The 26,897-nt window shown below is 34.0% G+C and overlaps 1 protein-coding gene across 1 annotated transcript in view; it reads left to right on the top strand.

The window, feature by feature from the left end:
* The window catches only part of LOC135097205 (calcium-dependent secretion activator-like), a 151,902-nt gene that overhangs the window by 51,839 nt on the left and 73,166 nt on the right, over positions 1 to 26,897 (top strand). Inside the window, 2 exon segments of the mRNA XM_063998981.1 lie at positions 932 to 1,028; positions 21,007 to 21,103. Coding sequence (XP_063855051.1) covers positions 1,003 to 1,028; positions 21,007 to 21,103 — 123 coding nt within the window. The 5' untranslated portion in view covers positions 932 to 1,002.

Here is a 26,897-nt window from a genome sequence, read left to right as displayed (position 1 = left end):
CTTATGGATATCCCTTGCTCACAACCTATGCGTCCAGATTAGAAACTCAAATATTAAAACATATGCGTGTAAGGGCATGGGTTAGAACAGAAACCATATTAATGTGTAACTGGTATTATGTCAGTCATGTTGCATGATCACAACCCAGTTTTGGATGTGCACCTTGCATATTAGGACATTTTATGAAGTTATGAATAATATGCAGATTATCTTAGCTTTATTAGATAATTATTAGTTGATATAAAAGCATGTTGCAAGTGCATAGTTGTCATCAAACATATTATTTAGGTTAAAAGCATATTTGCAAGTAATCCTGCTACTTCTGTGGTGACCTTTGATTTATTCAGTGATAAGATTTTCTGATGCTGATCATGGGAAAGTTAATACATACAGTGGCCGCCACAAATGACAGGTTTTAAATGATAGCTTTTAAAGAAACTGAAAGGTCATGCTTCTGTACTCAAGTAATCCTTGTTCAAAGGGGATGGCTGCTCACTGGAATGCAAGCATATTTTGTCTGTATTCAGGAAACACATCTGCTCTTGAGAAAAATTCATAGCATGTGTCTCATAATGAATGTACCTGTGTCTATTAATACAAATGCCAGTTGTACACATTTTCTTTGAGTTTGCTTGCATACATATGTGCTCTTAAGGATACAATAAACATTAATTCTTATTCAACCTTCAATGTACATCTCTAAACATTTTAGAATTGTATCTTATTTATGCATACACCATAATATTTCAAGTAAATTTGCATATCTCTTGAATTGATTATTTACATGTCAGTTCCATTCAATTTTGACATTGTGTTGGTTTTACAATTTGTATTTCATTAGATGGATTTCATACTAATATTCCCTCCCTTTTTCTATTTCAAAATTTTATGGCAAACTTGAGCTAACACATACTCCCAATCCCATGAACAGCAGGTCTCAGAGCTCGTTAAGTGGCCGCGATAGTGACAGTATGGACAACGAAGTGACGCTTTCCAAGATGGATGTTGTCCTGTCCTTTGCTCTTGAGGTAAGACTTTACATGAAGCTCCTTCATTCAAGCAGATGACAGAAGGAGGTGCAGTCATGTAAGCACCAACAAGTGTTTTCCCAAGCCAATGTTTAACTTACTTCATTAGATGTATTAAGCTATTACCCCACTAACTGAAAGATGTATTTCAGCAGAATGTGACATGATCCAGGTAAGGAAAGTCATATTGCATGTGACATATTTTATCTAGTGAAAGTAGATATGAACTTTAATGCATTTAAGGGAATGATAACTGATTATCATATTTTCCATTTGTATATTATATAAGGTGAATACTGAAATTCAGAATGCTTTTCAATAAATAATTTTAATCTGTGGCTATTTTGTGCTTAGAATCAAATTTTCAAAATTTTGGGAATAGGTGGATGCAGTCTTCTTCTTATTACAATGTAGCCACATATAGAGTACATTTGAGATACATACATGTAGGTAGAGATTAGATGTGGGCATGGTAGAAAATCTCCATTTTTAAAAGTTATATGGTATATATATATATATATATATATATATATATATATATATATATATATATATATATATATATATATATATATATATATATATGCACACATGAATTGTATGTTTTAGATCCTTGTTATATTGTTAAATATGGCTTCAGGCAGTTTGAATTCATAGTCATGTAAAGAACCTACTTCTACCCAAAATTCTTTTCAGTTGAAATGAATTAAACTAATGCAAGCTGTTACAGGTGGCAAGCTAAGTTTTTTATAAAAAGAATACCCATCCATGTTCACCAGATACTATATTATTTTGTAATTTGACATATAGCATTGTTATAAAGCATCAACATGAGGTTTTGTATATCAGAGCTCTCTTGTTTGTTTTTTAAAACTTTAAAAAAGAAATAGAGCTCAAATATGTGATCTGTCTGCTATTTCATCTCTAATAATGCCTTTCATATAGAAATATCTAGCATGATCTTATGTATATCCTTCTTTTTTTTAACTCAATATCACTGCACATGTTGAAACTCATTTGATGTGTGAAAAGTTCCTGGATGATGAGTGTAGTGCTAATTGGTGGCTAACTTTTCTCTGGTTTTTGTGGCTTAAGGCCAAGGGACAGCAGACCTTTTCTCTTTTGTTATGGCACTCCTTGATAGTTTCTCTAATTTGTCCATCCAAATGATTTCTTTAATGTTCTTTTATATTTTATGCTAAAGTTAGATATCTAAACTTTTGTTTCTTCAGCATTTTTGCCATAAATCAGTTACTTAGTATATCTTTATCTTTCTTTCATGATTGTCATAATTGTGTGGTTTTTTTTTGTCTGTGTGTGTTATAAGCTGGATAACACCCTCATGATTTTATGACACTTGGTAATGACACCAACAGTAGTGATAAATAATAGGCCTGGATGAAAGATTTATACAGTTATAAACACAGTCTTACCAGTAGTGTGATACGTTGATGGTAACTCCAAACACATACTGAGTTTAGAGGCACAGTGCAGTGTCTTAAGGAGTTTTTGCTCAATAAAAACAAACTCTTGAGCAAAACAGCATTAGCTTACGATCACATCAGACAAAAATACAGCTAAGGCTATTTACCAACAGCATAATAAACAATTTATATTGTGACATAATGTGAGATTACATACCTGTCTTATTTCCTTTTCCCTCAAGACTACACATTTGCATATATCTGCATGGCATATGTAAATTACATAACTATTTTATGCTTATATCCATCTATGTAGCATCTTTTATTGCTGTATGTTTCTTATCATTAGATGTAGAAAAATAGTTATAATAAGTAAGTGAGCTTTGTTCTTATTTTAAAAATCTCCATTGAAATACAATGAGGATCTAGAATATTATAAAGAACTGTTGATCCTTGCCAATGATGGATTTGTCATTAATGAAATTTGTGATTGTGTGAGCAGATAAATTATGCAAAAATTTAATCCAACAACATGCAGATTCTAAATTGCAAGAAAATATACATTGTTCCTTTCATGCTCACCAGTACACTCTGTACAGATGGTAAATTTCCACATATAACCAACAACAGGAAAAGCCTTAAAAAACAAATCTTAGACAAATTTTGTGTCTGAACTGTATTTAATGAAGGATTTTTGGGACCAGAAAGCAACATAAAACACAAGAAGTTGTAACTAACCAGGCATCAATCTTCATTTACATAGTAGACTGTATTGTAATTTACATGAACTCACTACAATTGTGGTGATTGATAATATCTTTGTTTACCTGGAAGTGGCCACCACTGGGGCTATAACAGATGATCCCTGACCAATTTATGATGATGATTATTATGAATATGTCAATGATGATTTAAAGATGACTAGTTATGCAATTAAGTAATTCATTTATTTTTATTAAGTTGAGTAAAACTAAGTGAAAAACATGTAACAGATTTAAGTCCTGAATATGGTTTGGTGAAGATGATAATCTGAACTGCTTGATCACCATATCTGTTGCTTTATTTCCATCACAATCTCTTTCTCTCTCTCTCTCTCTCTCTCTCTCTCTCTCTCTCTCTCTCTCTCTCTCTCTCTCTCTCTCTCTCTCTCTCTCTCTCTCTCTCTCTCTCTCTCTCATTCTTACACATGCACAAAGCTCATCCATTGGTTCATGCCACATTTCTTGGAGTGCACCCATCCACCTCCACACACACAATAGTTCCTTGAAAATTTAAAAAAAAATAGAGAAGGGTGTGAAGATAGGGGATGGAAAAGATGAAATAAGAGAAAGAGAGGGAGGCAGATCAAGACCAATTTATTTGTTTTTATTTGCCTGTATTTACTTTTTTTTACATTTTTACAAGTTGAGCCACACTTGTAATATCCAGATTTTAAAATGTGTGTGTGTGTGTGTGTGTGTGTGTGTGTGTGTGAGAGAGAGAAAGAGAGATTGGAATGTGTGTATATGCATATATGTGTGTGTGTGCAAGGGATAGAGAGTCCAGTCTCTTTACTTCATATAAGGTGTGTGTGTGTGTGTGTGTGTGTGTGTGTGTGTGTGTGTGTGTGTGTGTGTGTGTGTGTGTGTTTATTTATTTAGTTGTATTGTACAGGGCATGAGCCAAAGATCATTTTGTCCTGTCTCCATAACCATATTTATCCAGTTTCTCTTGAAACATGTGTACACTGTTTACTGCAACCATCTCTTCCTTCAAAGAATTCCAGATTTCAATAGTTCTATACGGGAAGCTACAATTCTTGATGTCACTTGAACATCCACTATTCTTTATTTTCTTACCATGTCCGCTCATCTCTCTCTCTTCATTTTGCATCTGTGGTACCAGGTCATTTCTGTCAGTTCTTTCTATATTGTTTACTGATTTATACATTATTATCAGGTCTCCTCTTTCTCTTTTCTCTTGCAGTGTTTGTAAACTCATCTCTTCAAGTCTTTCTTCATAGCCATTTTCATGAGTATCCTCTGTATTCCTTCCAGTTTCCTGATATTTTTTTTTCTGTGTGAAGCCCAAACTACTACTGTATATTCCAATTTAGGACATATGCTTGTTATAATTTTCTTCATCATTTGTTTATCTAAATAGTTAAATGCCACGTTAATGTTTGTTAACAAGCTGTATGTAGAGTTGAATATCCTGTTTATGTGTCTTTCAGGTGATAGTATGCCCTGAATCATTACTCCCAAATCTTTTTCTTCATTACTTTTCATTATTATTTCTCCTCCCATTTTGTACTTCCATGAAGGTCTCTTTTTACTTTTTCCTATTTCCAACACATGGCATTTTCTTGCATTAAATTCTAGTTTCCATCTTTGGCTCCATGCATGTATCTTGTCAATATCCTTTTTTAACTCCTTGCAGTCATTTTCATCCTTTATTATTTTCATTATTTTTATTTCATCAGCAAACAAGTTTATATAACTATTTAGATCCTCTGTCATATCATTCACATACATTTGAAACATAATAGGTGCCAACAAAGATCCTTGCTGTACCTCACTTGTCACTTTGCGCCAACTTGAATTAAGCCTCTGCTCTGGGCCACCACCTGAGGACTCGCCGGGGCAGCCCAGTACCTTGCCTCACTCTTAATGTCTGATTACTGTTCTCATTTCCCTCCACTTTAAATAATCCTCCATCCATCTTAATGTTGCTCCATTTAGTCTTCCTTCATTCTCTAACTTCCACATAAGACTTTTGTGGGGAACTTTTATCAAATGCTTTTTTCGAGATCCAGGTATACCAAATCAACCCTTCCATCCCTATCTTGCGCTCCATCTATTACTCTCATATAGAAGCTCAGTAGATCTGTGACACAGGATCTCCCTTTCCTGAATCCAAATTGCTTTTCTGTAATTATCTTTTCATCTTCTAGATAATCCACCAATCTATCTTTATTATTTCACAAAGCTTGCTTACAATACTTGTTAGTAACACTGATCTATAATTTAATGGTTCCATTTTATTTCCCCTTTTGTATATTGGCACTATGTTAGCCTTTTTCCATTCCCTTGGTACTTTTCCTTCTCTCAACAAGCTGTTAATTATATCCCATATAGGTTCTTCCATTTGTTCTCTGCATTCTTTTAATATCCATCCATTTACTTGATCTGGTCCCATAGCTTCTCTAACATCCAGCTCTTCCAGCAGCTTCTTGATTTATTGTCTCTTTACTTGTATCTCATGTATTTCTTCATTCTGTGATACCACTTTCAGTGCCACAAACTTGGTTTCCTTTGTAAACACGTATTGAAAACTCCCATTCATTAGTTCACTCATCTCCTCAGTAGTTTCATAAATTATTCCTTCCCTTTTTAACTTGTTTATACCATCCCCATGTTTAATTTTCCTGTTTATGTATCTGTAGAAGAGTTCTCTTACTATATCACTTTCAAAGTTTCTTTCTGATTCTCTTATTATACTATATTCATTCCTTGCCTTTCTGTATTCTTTCCTAGTATTTCTGTTCAGTTGTCTCATCATTTTCTTTCATGCTCTGTCCTTTTTCTTTTTTGCTTCTACTCACCTGGCATTATACCATTCATGTTTCCTGATTTTCACTTTATAACTTGGCACAAACTGTTGCACCCCCTCTCTACACTTGCTCAAAAATATCTCTTATTTTTCTTGCACTACTTTACTTTCAAATTGCTCTTTCCAGTTCATTTTTCCATAGAATTTATTAAGCTCTGCAAAGTTTGCCTTAGCATAGTTCTGTCTCCCATTTCTGTATTATTCTTTCCTCTGCAACACCATTTCCTCTTGTGGTACCATTTCTACCACACTTCCACTTCTTCCCATTGGACTCAGACAGTGTATACTTGGTCTATTTTCTGGCATTTTTGTAGACACTAAGTCCAACTGTGATGGTTCTTCTTCTCCTTTACATCTTGTAGGCTTGTACACCCATTGTCTCATTGTATTCATCATCATGGTTTGTATTAGTTCATCGCTCCATGATCCAACATTTTCTTTCACTTCCATCTCCTCCTAGTTAATTCCTTTAGTGTTGAAGTTACCTACTAAGAGCACTTTGACAATTTTCCTTATCATTTCCTCTTTGCTATTTTTTTGTTTCTAGTTGCATACTTTTAAATTTATTGGTCTTCCATGCATTAGTTTTTGGCTGTATCTATGTCACAATTATTTTCCTTTTTTCACTTCCTTTGATCTTAATCACAGCACTCAAAGTTTCTGCCATTCCATCACCATATTCCATTTCCTTAACAACAATATCCTCTTTTACCAATATCATCACTCCTCCTCCCTTTCCTTTTCTGTCTCTCCTCCATGTGCTATATCCTTCCTTTTCAGATCCCAACTTTATTTCCTATTTTAGTTTGGTTTCTGTCAAACATACCACATCTGGTTTATTGTTCTTTAAGTAGTCTTAAGTTCCAATAGGCTTGACACCAAACCATCTACATTAGTATACATAATCTTTAAACTAATTCATGGTATCTTTGTGCCACCATTTCCTCACTTTTGTGTCTGCAGCTTTCCAGGTGAATCTTCTTGCTTGTTCCTGTGTTCTCTCCTCATTTTTTGACTGGGCCTATACTCTCAATTCTTTCAGTTTACTTCTCTCTTCTTTGTACATGTCTCTTTATCCATATTTCCTTCATTCCCTCTACTTTTGCCAATTTTCCTGTTGTTTGCAAGACATGTTCTGCTGCTGTTTGTGTCATGAATCTTATTTTCGTTGGTCTTGTTCTGTTTTCATCATACTTTCCAATCCTGTAAACCTCTTCAGTTTGTTTCACTATCCCTCTCCTCCCCATGCCACTTCTGCTTCTTTCTCTCTAGCTATTTTCATGGGTAGGTTCTTCTTGACCCCAAATATCACCACACATATCTTTCTCTGTACTGTGTCTTTCACAAGATTACTTTTTTCCTTTATTATTTTAATCACTGTCTTTTCTATATCCTTATTGTTTTCTTATTGCTGTTGCCTTATTATCTCCTCTGTGTCCAACTTTTGTTGTTCTTTCTCTTTCCAACTTTTGACTCCCTCTGTCACTAACTTTTTCACTTCTCCAACCCTAACCTCTCTCTCTTGCAAAGTTTTCTTTAACTCTTTGTTCTCTTCCTTGAGTTTCTTAATTTCTTCATAGCACTTCTTGTACTGTGTGTGTGTGTGTGTGTGTGTGTGTGTGTGTGTGTGTGTGTGTGTATTTACCTAGTTGTATTTACCTAGTTGTATAATACAGGGTCCGAGCCAAAGCTCAATTAGTCCTGTCTCCATACCCGAATTTGTCCAATTTCTCTTTAAACATGTGCACACTCTTTGCCGCAACTACCTCTTCTTTTAAGTTATTCCATATTTCAACCATTCGATGCGGAAAGCTGTATTTCTTAATATCTCCCAAACAAAGACTCTTCTTTAATTTCTTCATATCAGGCGCGCGGTGCAACAACGACATAACCGAGAAATGGAAGTTTCGAGAAAAACGCGCTCAAAGTTAAACACTGATTGCGCACAATAGGATACCCTTAAATAAGTAAGTATTATACATCATTTGAAAGGTCTTGGGTAGTTCTGTTTGGGGATGTAGGTTTCGAAGTGATAGGTGACGATTTTGGGTGGATGACTTACGCGTTAACGCGTATACCGTAGGTAATAATTTTTTTTCCCGATATTGTTTTCATTTGTTGATAATGTGTTAGAGCCTATTACACATAGTATTAGGTGAAAGTTTCATGAAGATTGGTACATAAATAAATTTTTTATGAATTTTTTTCCAAGCGTAAAAAATAAAACTTACTCATTACCGGCACGTTATTTCTCCACACTACGCTCGACTTTGAGCCTTAGTACAGGTGCTTAGATGGTCGAATATGACTTGGCCGACATCACCACGAGACTTTTACACCCTTCTACCACACGGAGCAGGCAAAAACACGAAATCTCAAATTTCACGGTTACGTCGTTGTTGCACCGCGCGCCTGATATGTCCCCTTGTACGTACGTCTATCTCCTTCCTCCACTTTTACAACTAGGTCATCTCTGTCTATCTTCTCCATGCCATTTACTAATTTGAACATTGTTATCAGGTCTCCTCTTTCCCTTCTTTCTTGCAGTGTTGGTAATGCAATTTCTTCCAGTCTTTCCTCGTAACTTAGGTCTTCCAATTCAGGTATCATTTTCGTAGCTGTTCTTTGTATTCTTTCCAATTTCCTTATATCTTTCTTTTTGTGTGGAGACCATACCACTGCTGCGTATTCCAGTTTGGGACGTATCATGTGTGTTATGATTTTCTTCATCATTTCTTTGTCTAGGTAATTAAATGCCACCCTGATATTTGCTAGCAAATTATATGTAGAGCCAAATATTCCATTGATGTGTTTTTCTGGTGAAAGCGTGTCTTGAATTATTACTCCCAAGTCTTTTTCTTCTTTGCTCTTTCGTATTGTGATACCTCCCATCTTATACTCCCATGAAGGTCTCCTTTTACTTCTTCCCATCTCCATTACATGGCACTTCTTTATATTGAATTCTAATTTCCATCGTTTACTCCATTCATAAATTCTATCAATATCCCTCTGTAGTTCCTCACAATCCTCTTGGTTCTTTATTACTTTCATCAATTTTGCATCATCTGCAAACATATTAATGTAGCTATTTAAACCCACCGTCATATCATTTATATAGACCTGAAACTTTATAGGTGCCAACACAGACCCTTGTGGTACTCCGCTTGTTACTTCGCACCAACTTGATTTATTATCTCTGATTACTGTACTCATTTCCCTACCTTGGAGATAATCCTTCATCCACTTAAGTATTTTTCCTTTTAGCCCTCCTCGATGTTCCAGTTTCTATATGAGTCTTTTATGTGGAACTGTATCAAAAGCTTTTTTCAGATCTAAATAGACAGTATCAACCCAACCATCTCTCTCTTGTAGTTTATCTATTACTCTTGTATAAAAGCTCAGTAAGTTTGTTATGCAAGATCTCTCTTTCCTGAAACCGAATTGTTTTTCTGTTATTATATTTTCTTGTTCAAGATATTGCACCCATCTGTTTTTAATGACTATTTCACAGAGTTTACTTACAATACTCGTGAGTGAGACTGGTCTGTAATTCAGTGGTTCCATTTTATTACCTCCTTTGTATAACGGTACTATATTTGCTCTCTTCCATTCCTTTGGTACTTTTCCTTCCTTTAAAGAACTGTTAATTATCTCCCATATTGGTTCTTCCAATTCCTCTCTACATTCTTTCAATATCCATCCATTTACTTCGTCTGGTCCCATCGCCTTCCTAGTATCTAGCTCTTCCAGTAGTCTTTTAATTTCTTTTCTTTCCACTTGTATGTTTGCTATTCCTTTCTGTTGTTCCTCATCTCCCAGTGATGCAAAGACAGTTTCTCTTGTAAATACAGACTTAAAGCTTTTATTCAGTATCTCAGCCATCTCTTGTGTGGTTTCATAAATTTCTCCATTTTTCTTCAGCTTTGTAATAGTATCTCTATGCTTTATTTTTCCATTTACATATCTATAGAAAAGTTTGGGTTCTTCTTTACACTTTCCAACTACATCTCTTTCAAAATTTCTTTCTTCTTCTCTTCTTATTTTAACATAATCATTTCTAGCTGTCCTGTATTCTTCTCTATTTATCTCATTCCATTGTTTCCTCATTTTTTTCCATGCTCTCTCCTTCTTCTTTTTTGCCTCTGCACACTTTGCATTGAACCACACTTTCTTATTTTCTTTTACCTTATATCTTGGCACATATCTTTCAACACCTTCTCTAAACTTGCTTAAAAACACTTCATATTTTTTCTGCACCTCCATACCTCTTAATAAATTACTCCAATCAAGCTCTCCGTAGAATTTCTTTAACCCTGTAAAGTCTGCCTTAGCATAATTTTTTCTCTCATTTTTATATTCCTCATTGAATTTTGGCACTTCTTCTTTGATCTCTATCTCCATCTTCACATGATCACTTTTTCCCACTGGACACAAATATTCTATACTTGGTTCATTTTCTGGCTTTTTTGTAAAAACCAAGTCTAGTAGCTATGGTTCATCTTCCCCTCTGTACCTAGTATTTTCTTTCACCCATTGATCCATCGTGTTTACCATCATAGTCTGTAAAAATTCTTCACTCCATGTACTGGCAATCCCTGTCACCTCCATCTCCCCCCAGTTTATCTCTTTGCTATTAAAATCTCCTACTAGTAACACCTTGTTTCTTATCTTTAGCATGTCATCTATACTTTTTATGAACTCGCTTTGCATGTGCTTATAATCATCAGTCCCCCAAGTGTTGGTCTTTGGAGGCATGTATGCAACAATCATTTTTCTGCTTTCTTGTCCTTGGATCTTGATCTCCACACTCAATGTTTCTGACCTCCCTTCACCATATTCCACTGTTTCTATCAAGATGTTTTTTCTTACTAGAATCATCACTCCTCCTCCTCCCTTATTCTTTCTATCTCTTCTCCATGTGTTGTATCCTTCTTCTTCAAATTCAACATTAATCTCCCTTGTTAGTTTTATTTCCGTAATGCATGCCACTTCTGGTTTCTTTTCATGTAAATAATCTCTTAGTTCCCTTAGGCTGGACACTAATCCATCTATGTTTGTATACATAACTTTAATTTTATTTATTGTGGACCCATTTCTTTTGTGTTCTCTCTTTGTTGTCTTACTTCTTGCTCCGCATTCTTTAACCACCATTTCCTCATTTTCATGTCTATCACTCTCCATATATATCTTTCTGCCTGTTCCTGTGTTCTCTCTTCGTTTTTTGTCTTGGCCTCCTCTTTTAACTCTTTCACCTTGTTTCTTTCCTCCTCATTCATTTCTCTTCTTATATATATATATATATCCTTCATACCCTCTATCTTTCTTAACAAACTCGTTCTTCTCAGGATGTGTTCGGCTGCCGCTTGGGTATTTAGTCTTATTTTCATGGGACGTTTCCCCCCTTCTGAATATTTCCCAATCCTGTACACTTCTTCTATTTGTATATCCGTTTCATCTCCTTCTACAATTTTCCCAATGACATATGTATGTATGTATATATGTATGTGGATAGATGTGGTGTGTATATATATATATATATATATATATATATATATATATATATATATATATATATATATATATATATATATATATATATATATATATATATATATATATATATTCTTCATTAAATATCATATATTGAAAGTAGATCTAATTCTTACTCTATATGTCTGTAGGAAGATGCATAAATTTTTCTCAGCCAATGTCAATTTTTTATGTCTATGTGCAGTTTTCTTCAAAGTAGGCAACTAAATCTTTTTAGGTTTTTCTGAGATTGTATGGTCTAATATTTACAATTATGAAAAATTGTATATGATAATCATGATGATTTAGAGAGTATATTCTGCTTTTCATATATATATATATATATATATATATATATATATATATATATATATATATATATATATATATATATATATATAGATAGATAGATAGATAGATAGATAGATAGATAGATAGATAGATAGGTGGTAGATATTTAAATAATTAGATAAGGCACTTTTACTCTTCTGGATTTCAAGATCCCTGTTTGCAGTGAGATATATCACAGGTATTTGTTTCTTGTATAGTTATGATTGCTTACATCATGTAACCTTTGATTATAATCTTCCCTATAAGACATATACTAATATTTTCATGTTCATGTACAGCCATCACTAAATTGATCCCAAAGAAACAGTAGAATTCTATTATCCAAATTTGAGAAAAGCCATTTATCAGAGTTAATTATTATATTAAATTATCAAATTCTTGATTAATAATTCCCATGTGCATTGCTAGGTAAATAGTTTGTGGTCATCTTTTTGCACTACATTGGATGGAAAGGTGGGACATTTTTCACTGATTGTTTGATTTCATCAACCACTCTTGCTTTCTTGTCTTGGCTATTTGCTTACTCATGATTCATCAACCAATCATGTCCAGCTATATCTGATGCCTTTTTTTTTTTTATGTAAGAGGGGTGCTGGCCTAGGGCAACAAAGAAAAATAGAAAAAAAGCCTACTGAGGTGACAGTCTCTAAACAGAGACCAGAAATGATCACCAAAAATTGAAGGATAAGTGTCTTGAAACCTCCCTCTTGAAAGAATTTAAATCTTAGGAAGGAGGAAATGTGGAAGTAGGCAAGGCTTTCCAGAGTTTACCAGAAAAAGGGATGAATGTTTGCGAATACTGGTTAACTCTTGCATTAGAGAGGTGGACAGAATAGGGATGAGAGTAAGTAGAAAGTCTTGTGTGGCAAGGCCATGGGAGAAGGGCAGGCATGTAGTTAGCAAGGTCAGAAGAGCAGTTAGCATGAAAATTGTGGTAGTAGATGGCAAGAGGTGCAACATTGCAGTGGTGAGAGAGAGACTGAAGACAGTCAGTTAGAAGAGAAGAATTGATCAAACAAAATGCTTTTGATTCCATCTCTAATGCAAATTAATATTATTGATATTTGGAACTTGGGTAAACACTGACATCCTTTAGTAGTTAATGTTGAAAACTTAAAATGATTTGAGATTGCATGTTAATCTGGTTGAAAGAAAATGTATGCTGCATACCAAAACACACACACACACACACACACACACACACACACACACACACACACACACACACACACACACACACACACACACACTGATAAGACCTAGACTAGAATATGCAGCAGTAGTGTGGTCGCCATACAAGAAAATGGATATAAGGAAGTTGTAGAGAGTTCAGAGAGCAGCTACGAAGGTGGTAGCAAGTATCAGGGACTTGTCATATGAAGAGAGACTGGCAAGGATACATCTACCAATGTTGGAAAAGAGGAGAGAAAGAGGAGACTTGATTGTGATATATGAAACATATGAGGGAGTAGAGGAGGTGGACAGGAGCGACTTAATGGTCTGGGATACACAGGACACTAGAGGACATGGGAAGAGGCTGAAGAGGAGTGCTTGTAGAAGAGATGTCAAAAAGTACAGTTTCCCATATAGAAGTATTGATGTATGGAACAGTCTGGATGAGGAGATAGTAAATGCAGAAAGTATACATGGATTCAAGGCTAAGTTGGATACTAAAAGATATGGAGATGGGACAGCATGAGCATAGCTCTTTTTCCATAAAGCACAACCAGGTAAATACAACTAGGTAAATACACACACATCTTGGTTGAAAGTAACTAGTGTTGGACCGATAATGTTTATAAAATATGTGAGTGACATACATGAAGAAATAGATAGTTATATGAGCTTATTTGCAGATGATGCTAAGCTGATGAGAAGGGTAGAAAATGTAAATGACTGTATGGTATTGCAAGATGATTTACATAAGGTAAATAAATGAAGTAAATCTTGGCAAATAGAATTCAGTTTAAGTAATTGTAAAGTAATGGAGTTTGGTAAAAGTAAAAAAAGAATACAATATCATTATGAGATGGAAGGTGTGAAGTTAAAGAAGTCAAAAGAGGAAGTGGATTTGTAACAGTTACTGAAAAATTTGATTCACAGACACATTGATAAAATTACTGGAGAGATGATGAATTTGTTAAAAAGAGTAAGAATGGCATTCTCATGTTTGGATAAAGAAATTATAAAAAAATTGTTGATATCCATGATAAGACCAAGATTGGAATACGCAGTAGTGGTGTGGTCTCCTCGTATAAAGAGAAATATGAAATTAGAAAAAGTACAAAGAGCAGTCACTAAGATGGTTCCAGAGTTGAGTAAATCGACCTATGAAGAGACATTAAGAATGTTGGAAATTCCTACCCTTGAAAATAGGAGAGAGAGAGAGAGAGAGAGAGAGAGAGAGAGAGAGAGAGAGAGAGAGAGAGAGAGAGAGAGAGAGAGAGAGAGAGAGAGAGAGAGAGAGAGAGAAAGGAGGCTTAATAAACATCTATAGAATGATAAATGGTATGGAAAATGTAGACAAAGATTTTCTAAATTTGGACACACGGAGTACAAGGGGACACAATAAGAAGTTGAAGAAAGTTAACTGTAGAAGAGACATTAAGAAGTATAGTTTTCCTTGCAGAAGTGTGAACAAATGGAATGAACTCAGTGAAGATGTTATCAGTGCCATAACTGTCCATGCTTTTAAAACCAAACTGGATAGATGTAGAGACGGGAAACTATGAGATTACTCCCCTCCCATAAACCACAACTTGGTAAATACAACTAGGTAAATACACACACACACAGATGTTGAAGGAAATGGGACTGCCAACTTTGCAAGTTAGAAGTAAAAGAGGAGATCTAATAACAATGTACAAAATAGTTAACTGCATTGAGAAGATAGACAAGCAGGACGTGGTGTTGCTGGAAGATGAAGCTGGATGGACAAGAAGGCACTCAAAGAAGATCAGGAAGAGTCAGTGTTTGACGGACATCAAGAAGTACAGTTTTTCACAAAGAACTGCGGATATCTGGAATGACCTAAATGAAGAGGTTGTTACAGCAGCAAACATGCATAAATTTAAGGAAATGCTGGATAAATATAGATATGGAGACAGACACTATGAGCCCTGCTTGAACCATGTACTATACAACTAGTTAAATACAACTAGATAAATACACAACTTAAAGACTACCTAAGGAACAATAAACCAGACGTGGTATGTTTAACAAAAACCAAACTAAAAGAGGAAATAAAGTTGAGATTTGCAAAGGAAGGACATAGCACATGGAAGAGAGACTGAAAAGGAGAGGGAGGAAGAGGAGTGATGATACTAGTGAAAGAGAATATTTTTGTTGAGGAAATGGAATATGGTGATGGAATGGTAGAAACTGAGTGTTGTGATTAAGATCAAAGGAAGTGAAAAAGGAAAGTTATTGTGACTTACATACCACCAAAAAACTAATGCATGGGAGACCAATAGATATAAAATTATGCAACTAGAAACAAGAAATAGCATAGAGGAAATGATAAAGAAAAGTAACAAAGTGCTCTTAGTAGGAGACTTCAACACTAAAGGAATTAACTAGGAGGAGATGGAAGTGAAAGAAAATGTCTGGGCATGGAGCAAAAAACTTCTGCAAACCATGACGGTGAATACAATGAATTACAAAATGGAAGGAGAAATAATAATGAAAAGTAATGAAGAAAAAGATTTGTGAGTAATGATCCAGGACACATTGTCACCTGAAAGGCACATAAATGGAATATTCAGCTTTACATACAGCTTGTTAACAAACATTACGGTAGCGTTAAACTATTTAGATAAAGAAATGATGAAGAAAATTATAACGAGCATGCAACGACCTAAACTGGAATACACAGCAGTAGTTTGGGCTCCACACAGAAAAAAGATATATGGAAACTGGAAAGAATACAGAGGATAACAACAAAGATAGTACCAGAATTGAAAGACTTAAACTATGATGAAAGACTTAAAGAGATGGGATTACCAACAATACAAGAGAGAAGAAGAAGAGGAGACCTGATAACAATGTACAAATTAGTAAACAATATAGAAAGAATAGACTGAAATGACTTGGTACCACAGATGGAGAAGGAAGAGAGACAGATGAGGGGACATGGGAAGAAAATAAAGAAGAGTGGATGTTCTAGTGACATAAAAAAACATAGCCTCCTGTATTGAACTATTGAAATCTGGAATGATTTGAAGGAAGAGGTGGTTGTGGCAAACAGTGTACACATGTTTAAAGAGAAAAAGGATAAATATGGTTATGGAGACAGGACAAACTGAGCTTTGGCTTGTGCCCTGTACAATACAACTAGGTAAATACACACAACTCCCAACCTTGGAAAAGAGATGAGAGAGAATTGATATGATTGCATTTTACATATTACTGAGTGGGGTAGAAAACTAGATAGGGAAGATCTATTTGTAATGAATGAAAGAAACAAGGGGATGGAAGAAAACTAAAAGCAGCCACCTGCAGAAAAAAAATAAAGAAGTTTAGCTTCCTTCATAGAAGCATTGAGGCATGGAATGGACTGGAAGGGGAAGTTGTGTGTGCTAGGAGTATTCATGACTTTAAGGAAAAGTTGGATAAAAACAGTTATGGAGACAGGACAGTATGAGCTTAGCTCCTCTCCTGTATGTCACAACTAGGTGAACTCTCTAATGCAAGAGTTAACCAGTATTCTCAATCATTCATCCCTTTCTCTGGTAAACTCTGGAACTCCCTGCCTGCTTCTGTATTTCCACCTTCCTATGACTTGAATTCCTTCAAGAGGAAGGTTTCAAGACACTTATCCTTCAATTTTTGACCACTGCTTTGGACCCTTTTATGGGACTGGCATTTCAGTGGGCATTTTTTTTTTATTGGATTTTTGTTGCCCTTGGTCAGTGTCCCTCCTACATAAACACACACACACACACACACACACACAAATACACATGAATGTGCAAAACAGTTGATCCAATCAGTATATGACTTAATAATGCTCTACAAAAGGGAATGGAAATAAAGAAGATCCACTCAATTACAAGCCTGCATTTCTGACTAACTTAGACATTTAGACATTAATAAAGAATTCAACAAGATTCCCACATAAGGCTGCATATTATCAAAGTCAGAAAATGAAACGGTAAAGAAAAAGTGGATGGAAAAGAATCTGAAGGGAATATAAATGACATTGGTGGTAAAAGATTAAGAATCAAACTGGAGAGAAGTAGCAAGTGGAATGCTGAAATCAATGTTGGATAATTATTAATGATGCTTTTAGCATACATATATTAATAAGTCATATAGATATATATGTCTGATGGTAGATAATGAACATTTATCAAAGAAGATTGTATAATTATTTGTATAATAATTTGTATAATTATGTGTATTTTACAGTTGAAATCATGTGATGACAAATTACAAGAACATCAAAATAGAAAGCTTACATGAAAATTTTGCATCATGATTATAGTTAATTTTCATATTTCCTAATAATGATAAATGAACACACTTTAGGTGTTTCTGCCACATTTCATATGCAATGATCAAAATCTTTAGATTTGTAAAATTTATTTGTCTTTGTTCACTTATTTATGCAAAAAATAGCCTACAGTTTATAAGTCCTTATTTATTTATATTGAAGTATACTTTACTTCACAATAGTATGCACTTATAAGATCAAGTAATACAATCTATCTTTAACTCTTCTTTATGTTTTTATACTCACATTTTCAGAGATTGCTTTATATGAATAAAATCTTGCATAGCAACTTAGATTTACTGCATTTTTAAATAAAGTTAAACTTTCCTCAAACTAAAACTTTTGGCATGAACATGTGCATGTTAAGAATATAATTATTTGGTTCTGCTTGTCTTGTGACCAGTATCAGTGCTAAATTTATATGGTAATTATATCTTACTATGATGTACTTGACATGAAGATTGCAAATGTGAAAAGACATTATTACTTTTTTTAAAGACTGCTGATGTTATCTATGAAATCTCTCTCTCTCTCTCTCTCTCTCTCTCTCTCTCTCTCTCTCTCTCTCTCTCTCTCTCTCTCTCTCTCTCTCTCTCTCTCTCTCTCTCTCTCTCTCAACAATTCTGAAGGTTTTATGGTTCTGATTGACTTGGGCATGGTGGGTAATTTTGACTAGGTAGTGATATGAATGATATAGCTTAGACTGTTGCAGCATCTTACTTTCACAGAGTTTAAGCAGTCAACCATGAAATAAGTTGATAATAATTATATAAATATATGTTAAGTAATATTTCAAAAGTTTTAAAATCATCATATTGTTGAGGCATCTAGAGCAAATTAAAAGTGTGTATGAAAAATCCAGGTGAAAAGAACATTAATAATTACAGAAGAAAAAAGCAAGTAATTAAGTTCAGGGATGTAACAGAATAACTCATGAATTTCCTCTTTCCATTACAGTAGTGCACTAAATTTAACTGTTTGATATGCCATATTTGTACACTATTCAAACTCATATGACATGTATGAAACTAATTGGCCATCAATGAAGTAATAAAATGATATATATATATATATATATATATATATATATATATATATATATATATATATATATATATATATATATATATATATATATATATATATATATATATATATATATATATATATGAAGTCCTGTAGTGGGAAGCATGGATTTTTTTTTTTTTTTTTTAAATCAAACAGGATGACCAGATAATAAAGATAAGAAAAAAGTAATGTGGACATTATGTAAGTGAAGCTGATTTTGAGAAGGTTAAAAATGCTTCCATGACTGGAGAGTTTTCTTATGCATCTTGTATACTGCTTTCTTTTTAGTTGTGTTTTTGTAAGAAGTGAAAATAACATTAATAGTGTTGTGTACTGCACTGCACATCTAAAATTTGAAATATGCATTCAAAACACCTAAAGTTGGTCTTCCTTTTAAGAAGACTAATCCATCCTATTTGTTCCACATATAAGCTGCTTTATATGTTATGCTTACAGACTTACAGTGCAGAATTTCAGTGCATGAATTAGCCAAACTGATGATCTATAAAACTAAAGATCACCTTAATGTGTCCCTAAAAAAGAGTAACTGAGAAAAGGAGTTTATGAATTTGAATAAACTGAATACACAAAACCAATAATCTCATAATAAAACTATATATATATATATATATATATATATATATATATATATATATATATATATATATATATATATATATATATATATATATATATAGACACACACACACACACACACACACACACACACACACACACACACACACACACACACACACACACACATGATGACCTGAGGAGTACTTTTGTGATTCCTGTAGACTCTGAATATTGCTTATTGATATGATTTTCTTAGAAAATAATGGTATACAAATGAAAGGGATCTTTCCTATGATGCTACTCCTGATAGAGTAAGTATGAGTAGATAGAAAAGAAGATTTAGAAAATTTCATGAATTTGAACCATAAAATATAAAGCTTGATTGTTATCCACAACATTGCTAGCCAAAAAACAAAAGAAACAAGAAAATAAAATCCACAAATTGATAGTGACTTTCATATCTAAACTTTGGAAAACCACTTTAGTTTGGGCTACATTCACTTCAGTGTTAAATTTTATTCTTATTCACTCAAGTTTATATCAAGTAGCCTTCCTTAATCTATATGAACACTGTCAGGAGTATCTTTTTGGTAAGACCTTGCATATGATTTGTATTCATCTTTCCAGTCTGATAAAGACATCAGTGAATAATGTTTTGCAATATCTTAGGGGTGTATTTTTTTGGTTTTACAATGTTCAGTTTCTTTGAGATGTCATATCTAGTCAAGCTTACTGTTCATGTGTGTGTGTGTGTGTGTGTGTGTTTACCAGCACGCACATGTGTGGATGTGTGTAAATTTATGAAGTTCTAGTATGCAGAGTCTTTGTAAAGATTGTGTGTGTGTGTGTGTGTGTGTGTGTGTGTGTGTGTGTGTGTGTGTGTGTGTGTGTGTGTGTGTGTGTGTGTGTGGGTTTGTGCTTGCATGTGTACTACATACTTGTGGACTACAGGATTTAAATCAAGCTTGTGTTGTCTGTCTTCATATCTCTTTTATCTAATATAGTTATAAACTTATGGATGTCCCTTGCTCACAACCTATGCGTCCAGATTAGAAACTCAAATATTAAAACATATGCGTGTAAGGGCATGGGTTAGAACAGAAACCATATTAATGTGTAACTGGTATTATGTCAGTCATGTTGCATGATCACAACCCAGTTTTGGATGTGCACCTTGCATATTAGGACATTTTATGAAGTTATGAATAATATGCAGATTATCTTAGCTTTATTAGATAATTATTAGTTGATATAAAAGCATGTTGCAAGTGCATAGTTGTCATCAAATATATTATTTAGGTTAAAAGCATATTTGCAAGTAATCCTGCTACTTCTGTGGTGACCTTTGATTTATTCAGTGATAAGATTTTCTGATGCTGATCATGGGAAAGTTAATACATACAGTGGCCGCCACAAATGACAGGTTTTAAATGATAGCTTTTAAAGAAACTGAAAGGTCATGCTTCTGTACTCAAGTAATCCTTGTTCAAAGGGGATGGCTGCTCACTGGAATGCAAGCATATTTTGTCTGTATTCAGGAAACACATCTGCTCTTGAGAAAAATTCATAGCATGTGTCTCATAATGAATGTACCTGTGTCTATTAATACAAATGCCAGTTGTACATGTTTTCTTTGAGTTTGCTTGCATACATATGTGCTCTTAAGGATACAATAAACATTAATTCTTATTCAACCTTCAATGTACATCTCTAAACATTTTAGAATTGTATCTTATTTATGCATACACCATAATATTTCAAGTAAATTTGCATATCTCTTGAATTGATTATTTATATGTCAGTTCCATTCAATTTTGACATTGTGTTGGTCTTACAATTTGTATTTCATTAGATGGATTTCATACTAATATTCCCTCCCTTTTTCTATTTCAAAATTTTATGGCAAACTTGAGCTAACACATACTCCCAATCCCATGAACAGCAGGTCTCAGAGCTCGTTAAGTGGCCGCGATAGTGACAGTATGGACAACGAAGTGACGCTTTCCAAGATGGATGTTGTCCTGTCCTTTGCTCTTGAGGTAAGACTTTACATGAAGCTCCTTCATTCAAGCAGATGACAGAAGGAGGTGCAGTCATGTAAGCACCAACAAGTGTTTTCCCAGGCCAATGTTTAACTTACTTCATTAGATGTATTAAGCTATTACCCCACTAACTGAAAGATGTATTTCAGCAGAATGTGACATGATCCAGGTAAGGAAAGTCATATTGCATGTGATATATTTTATCTAGTGAAAGTAGATATGAACTTTAATGCATCTAAGGGAATGATAACTGATTATCATATTTTCCATTTGTATATTATATAAGGTGAATACTGAAAATCAGAATGCTTTTCAATAAATAATTTTAATCTGTGGCTATTTTGTGCTTAGAATCAAATTTTCAAAATTTTGGGAATAGGTGGATGCAGTCCTCTTCTTATTATAATGTAGCCACATATAGAGTACATTTGAGATACATACATGTAGATAGAGATTAGATGTGGGCATGGTAGAAAATCTCCATTTTTAAAAGTTATATGGTATATATATATATATATATATATATATATATATATATATATATATATATATATATATATATATATATATATATATATATATATATATATATATATATGCACACATGAATTGTATGTTTTAGATCCTTGTTATATTGTTAAATATGGCTTCAGGCAGTTTGAATTCATAGTCATGTAAAGAACCTACTTCTACCCAAAATTCTTTTCAGTTGAAATGAATTAAACTAATGCAAGCTGTTACAAGTGGCAAGCTAAGTTTTTTATAAAAAGAATACCCATCCATGTTCACCAGATACTATATTATTTTGTAATTTGACATAGCATTTTTATAAAGCATCAACATGAGGTTTTGTGTATCAGAGCTCTCTTGTTTGTTTTTTAAAACTTAAAAAAGAAATAGAGCTCAAATATGTGATCTGTCTGCTATTTCATTGCTATTTCATCTCTAATAATGCCTTTCATATAGAAATATCTAGCATGATCTTATGTATATCCTTCTTTTTTTTAACTCAATATCACTGCACATGTTGAAACTCATTTGATGTGTGAAAAGTTCCTGGATGATGAGTGTAGTGCTAATTGGTGGCTAACTTTTCTCTGGTTTTTGTGGCTTAAGGCCAAGGGACAGCAGACCTTTTCTCTTTTGTTATGGCACTCCTTGATAGTTTCTCTAATTTGTCCATCCAAATGATTTCTTTAATGTTCTTTTATATTTTATGCTAAAGTTAGATATCTAAACTTTTGTTTCTTCAGCATTTTTGCCATAAATCAGTTACTTAGTATATCTTTATCTTTCTTTCATGATTGTCATAATTGTGTAGTTTTTTTTTTTGTCTGTGTCTGTTATAAGCTGATAACACCCTCATCATTTTATGACACTTGGTAATGACACCAACAGTAGTGATAAATAATAGGCCTGGATGAAAGATTTATACAGTTATAAACACAGTCTTACCAGTAGTGTGATACGTTGATGGTAACTCCAAACACATACTGAGTTTAGAGGCACAGTGCAGTGTCTTAAGGAGTTTTTGCTCAATAAAAACAAACTCTTGAGCAAAACAAGCTTACGATCACATCAGACAAAAATACAACTAAGGCTATTTACCAACAGCATAGTAAACAATTTATATTGTGACATAACGTGAGATTACATACCTGTCTTATTTCCTTTTCCCTCAAGACTACACATTTGCATATATCTGCATGTCATATGTAAATTACATAACAATATTTTATGCTTATATCCATCTCTGTAGCATCTTTTATTGTTGTATGTTTCTTATCATTAGATGTAGAAAAATAGTTATAATAAGTAAGTGAGCTTTATTCTTATTTTAAAAATCTCCATTGAAATATAATGAGGATCTAGAATATTATAAAGAACTGTTGATCCTTGCCAATGATGGATTTGTCATTAACGAAATTTGTGATTGTGTGAGCGGATAAATTATGCAAAAATTTAATCCAACAACATGCAGATTCTAAATTGCAAGAAAATATACATTGTTCCTTTCATGCTCACCAGTACACTCTGTACAGATGGTAAATTTCCACATATAACCAACAGCAGGAAAAGCCTTAAAAAAAAAATCTTAGACAAATTTTGTGTCTGAACTGTATTTAATGAAGGATTTTTGGGACCAGAAAGCAACATAAAACACAAGAAATTGTAACTAACCAGGCATCAATCTTCATTTACATAGTAGACTGTATTGTAATTTACATGAACTCACTACAATTGTGGTGATTGATAATATCTTTGTTTACCTCGAAGTGGCCACCACTGGGGCTATAACAGATGATCCCTGACTAATTTATGATGATGATTATTATGAATATGTCAATGATGATTTAAAGATGACTAGTTATGCAATTAAGTAATTCATTTATTTTTATTAAGTTGAGTAAAACTAAGTGAAAAACATGTAACAGATTTAAGTCCTGAGTATGGTTTGGTGAAGATGATAATCTGAACTGTTTGATCACCATATCTGTTGCTTTATTTCCATCACAATCTCTCTCTCTCTCTCTCTCTCTCTCTCTCTCTCTCTCTCTCTCTCTCTCTCTCTCTCTCTCTCTCTCTCTCTCTCTCTCTCTCTCTCTCTCTCTCTCTCTCTCTCTCTCTCTCTCTCATTCTTACACATGCACAAAGCTCATCCACTGGTTCATGCCACATTTCTTGGAGTGCACCCATCCACCTCCACACACACAATAGTTCCTTGAAAATTTTTAAAAAATAGAGAAGGGTGTGAAGATAGGGGATGGAAAAGATGAAATAAGAGAAAGAGAGGGAGGCAGATCAAGACCAATTTATTTGTTTTTATTTGCCTGTATTTACTTTTTTTTACATTTTTACAAGTTGAGCCACACTTGTAATATCCAGATATTAAAATGTGTGTGTGTGTGTATGTGTGTGTGTGTGTGTGTGTGTGTGTGTGTGAGAGAGAGAAAGAGAGAGAGATTGGAATGTGTGTATATGCGTATATGTGTGTGTGTGCAAGGGATAGAGAGTCCAGTCTCTTTACTTCATATAAGGTGTGTGTGTGTGTGTGTGTGTGTGTGTGTGTGTGTGTGTGCATGTGTGTGTTTATTTACTTAGTTGTATTGTACAGGGCATGAGCCAAAGATCATTTTGTCCTGTCTCCATAACCATATTTATCCAGTTTCTCTTGAAACATGTGTACACTGTTTACTGCAACCATCTCTTCCTTCAAAGAATTCCAGATTTCAATAGTTCTATACGGGAAGCTACAATTCTTGATGTCACTTGAACATCCACTATTCTTTATTTTCTTACCATGTCCGCTCATCTCTCTCTCTTCATTTTGTATCTGTGGTACCAGGTCATTTCTGTCAGTTCTTTCTATATTGTTTACTTATTTATACATTATTATCAGGTCTCCTCTTTCTCTTTTCTCTTGCAGTGTTTGTAAACTCATCTCTTCAAGTCTTTCTTCATAGCCATTTTCATGAGTATCCTCTGTATTCCTTCCAGTTTCCTGATATCTTTTTTTCTGTGTGAAGCCCAAACTACTACTGTATATTCCAATTTAGGACATATGCTTGTTATAATTTTCTTCATCATTTGTTTATCTAAATAGTTAAATGCCACGTTAATGTTTGTTAACAAGCTGTATGTTGAGTTGAATATCCTGTTTATGTGTCTTTCAGGTGATAGTATGCCCTGAATCATTACTCCCAAATCTTTTTCTTCATTACTTTTCATTATTATTTCTCCTCTCATTTTGAACTTCCATGAAGGTCTCTTTTTACTTTTTCCTATTTCCAACACATGGCATTTTCTTGCATTAAATTCTAGTTTCCATCTTTGGCTCCATGCATGTAACTTGTCAATATCCTTTTTTAACTCCTTACAGTCATTTTCATCGTTTATTATTTTCATTATTTTTGTTTCATCAGCAAACAAGTTGATATAACTATTTAGATCCTCTGTCATATCCTTTACATACATTTGAAACATAATAGGTGCCAACAAAGATCCTTGCTGTACCTCACTTGTCACTTTGCGCCAACTTGAATTAAGCCTCTGCTCTGGGTCACCACCTGAGGACTCGCCGGGGCAGCCCAGTACCTTGCCTCACTCTTAATGTCTGATTACTGTTCTCATTTCCCTCCACTTTAAATAATCCTCCATCCATCTTAATGTTGCTCCATTTAGTCTTCCTTCATTCTCTAACTTCCACATAAGACTTTTGTGGGGAACTTTTATCAAATGCTTTTTTCGAGATCCAGGTATACCAAATCAACCCATCCATCCATATCTTGCGCTCCATCTATTACTCTCATATAGAAGCTCAGTAGATCTGTGACACAGGATCTCCCTTTCCTGAATCCAAATTGCTTTTCTGTAATTATCTTTTCATCTTCTAGATAATCCACCAATCTATCTTTATTATTTCACAAAGCTTGCTTACAATACTTGTTAGTAACACTAATCTATAATTTAATGGTTCCATTTTATTTCCCCTTTTGTATATTGGCACTATGTTAGCCTTTTTCCATTCCCTTGGTACTTTTCCTTCTCTCAACAAGCTGTTAATTATATCCCATATAGGTTCTTCCATTTGTTCTCTGCATTCTTTTAATATCCATCCATTTACTTGATCTGGTCCCATAGCTTTTCTAACATCCAGCTCTTCCAGCAGCTTCTTGATTTATTGTCTCTTTACTTGTATCTCATGTATTTCCTCATTCTGTGATACCACTTTCAGTGCCACAAACTTGGTTTCCTTTGTAAACACATATTGAAAACTCCCATTCATTAGTTCACTCATCTCCTCAGTAGTTTCATAAATTATTCCTTCCCTTTTTAACTTGTTTATGCCATCCCCATGTTTAATTTTCCTGTTTATGTATCTGTAGAAGAGTTCTCTTACTATATCACTTTCAAAGTTTCTTTCTGATTCTCTTATTATACTATATTCGTTCCTTGCCTTTCTGTATTCTTTCCTAGTATTTCTGTTCAGTTGTCTCATCATTTTCTTTCATGCTCTGTCCTTTTTCTTTTTTGCTTCTACTCACCTGGCATTATACCATTCATGTTTCCTGATTTTCACTTTATAACTTGGCACAAACTGTTGCACCCCCTCTCTACACTTGCTCAAAAATATCTCATATTTTTCTTGCACTACTTTACTTTCAAATAGCTCTTTCCAGTTCATTTTTCCATAGAATTTATTAAGCTCTGCAAAGTTTGCCTTAGCATAGTTCTGTCTCCCATTTCTGTATTATTCTTTCCTCTGCAACACCATTTCCTCTTGTGGTACCATTTCTACCACACTTCCACTTCTTCCCATTGGACTCAGACAGTGTATACTTGGTCTATTTTCTGGCATTTTTGTAGACAATAAGTCCAATTGTGATGGTTCTTCTTCTTCTTTACATATTGTAGGCTTGTACACCCATTGTCTCATTGTATTCATCATCATGGTTTGCATAAGTTCATCGCTCCATGGTCCGACATTTTCTTTCACTTCCATCTCCTCCTAGTTAATTCCTTTAGTGTTGAAGTTACCTACTAAGAGCACTTTGATAATTTTCCTTATCATTTCCTCTATGCTATTTTTTTTTTTCTAGTTGCATACTTTTAAATTTATTGGTCTTCCATGCATTAGTTTTTGGCTGTATCTATGTCACAATTATTTTCCTTTTTTCACTTCCTTTGATCTTAATCACAGCACTCAAAGTTTCTGCCACTCCATCACCATATTCCATTTCCTTAACAACAATATCTTCTTTTACCAATATCATCACTCCTCCTCCCTTTC

The sequence above is a fragment of the Scylla paramamosain genome, unplaced genomic scaffold, assembly GCF_035594125.1.
Source record: "Scylla paramamosain isolate STU-SP2022 unplaced genomic scaffold, ASM3559412v1 Contig14, whole genome shotgun sequence".
NCBI lineage: Eukaryota > Metazoa > Arthropoda > Malacostraca > Decapoda > Portunidae > Scylla > Scylla paramamosain.
The sequence above is the reverse complement of the archived record's forward strand: the minus strand, read 5'-3'. Positions and strand labels throughout refer to the sequence as shown.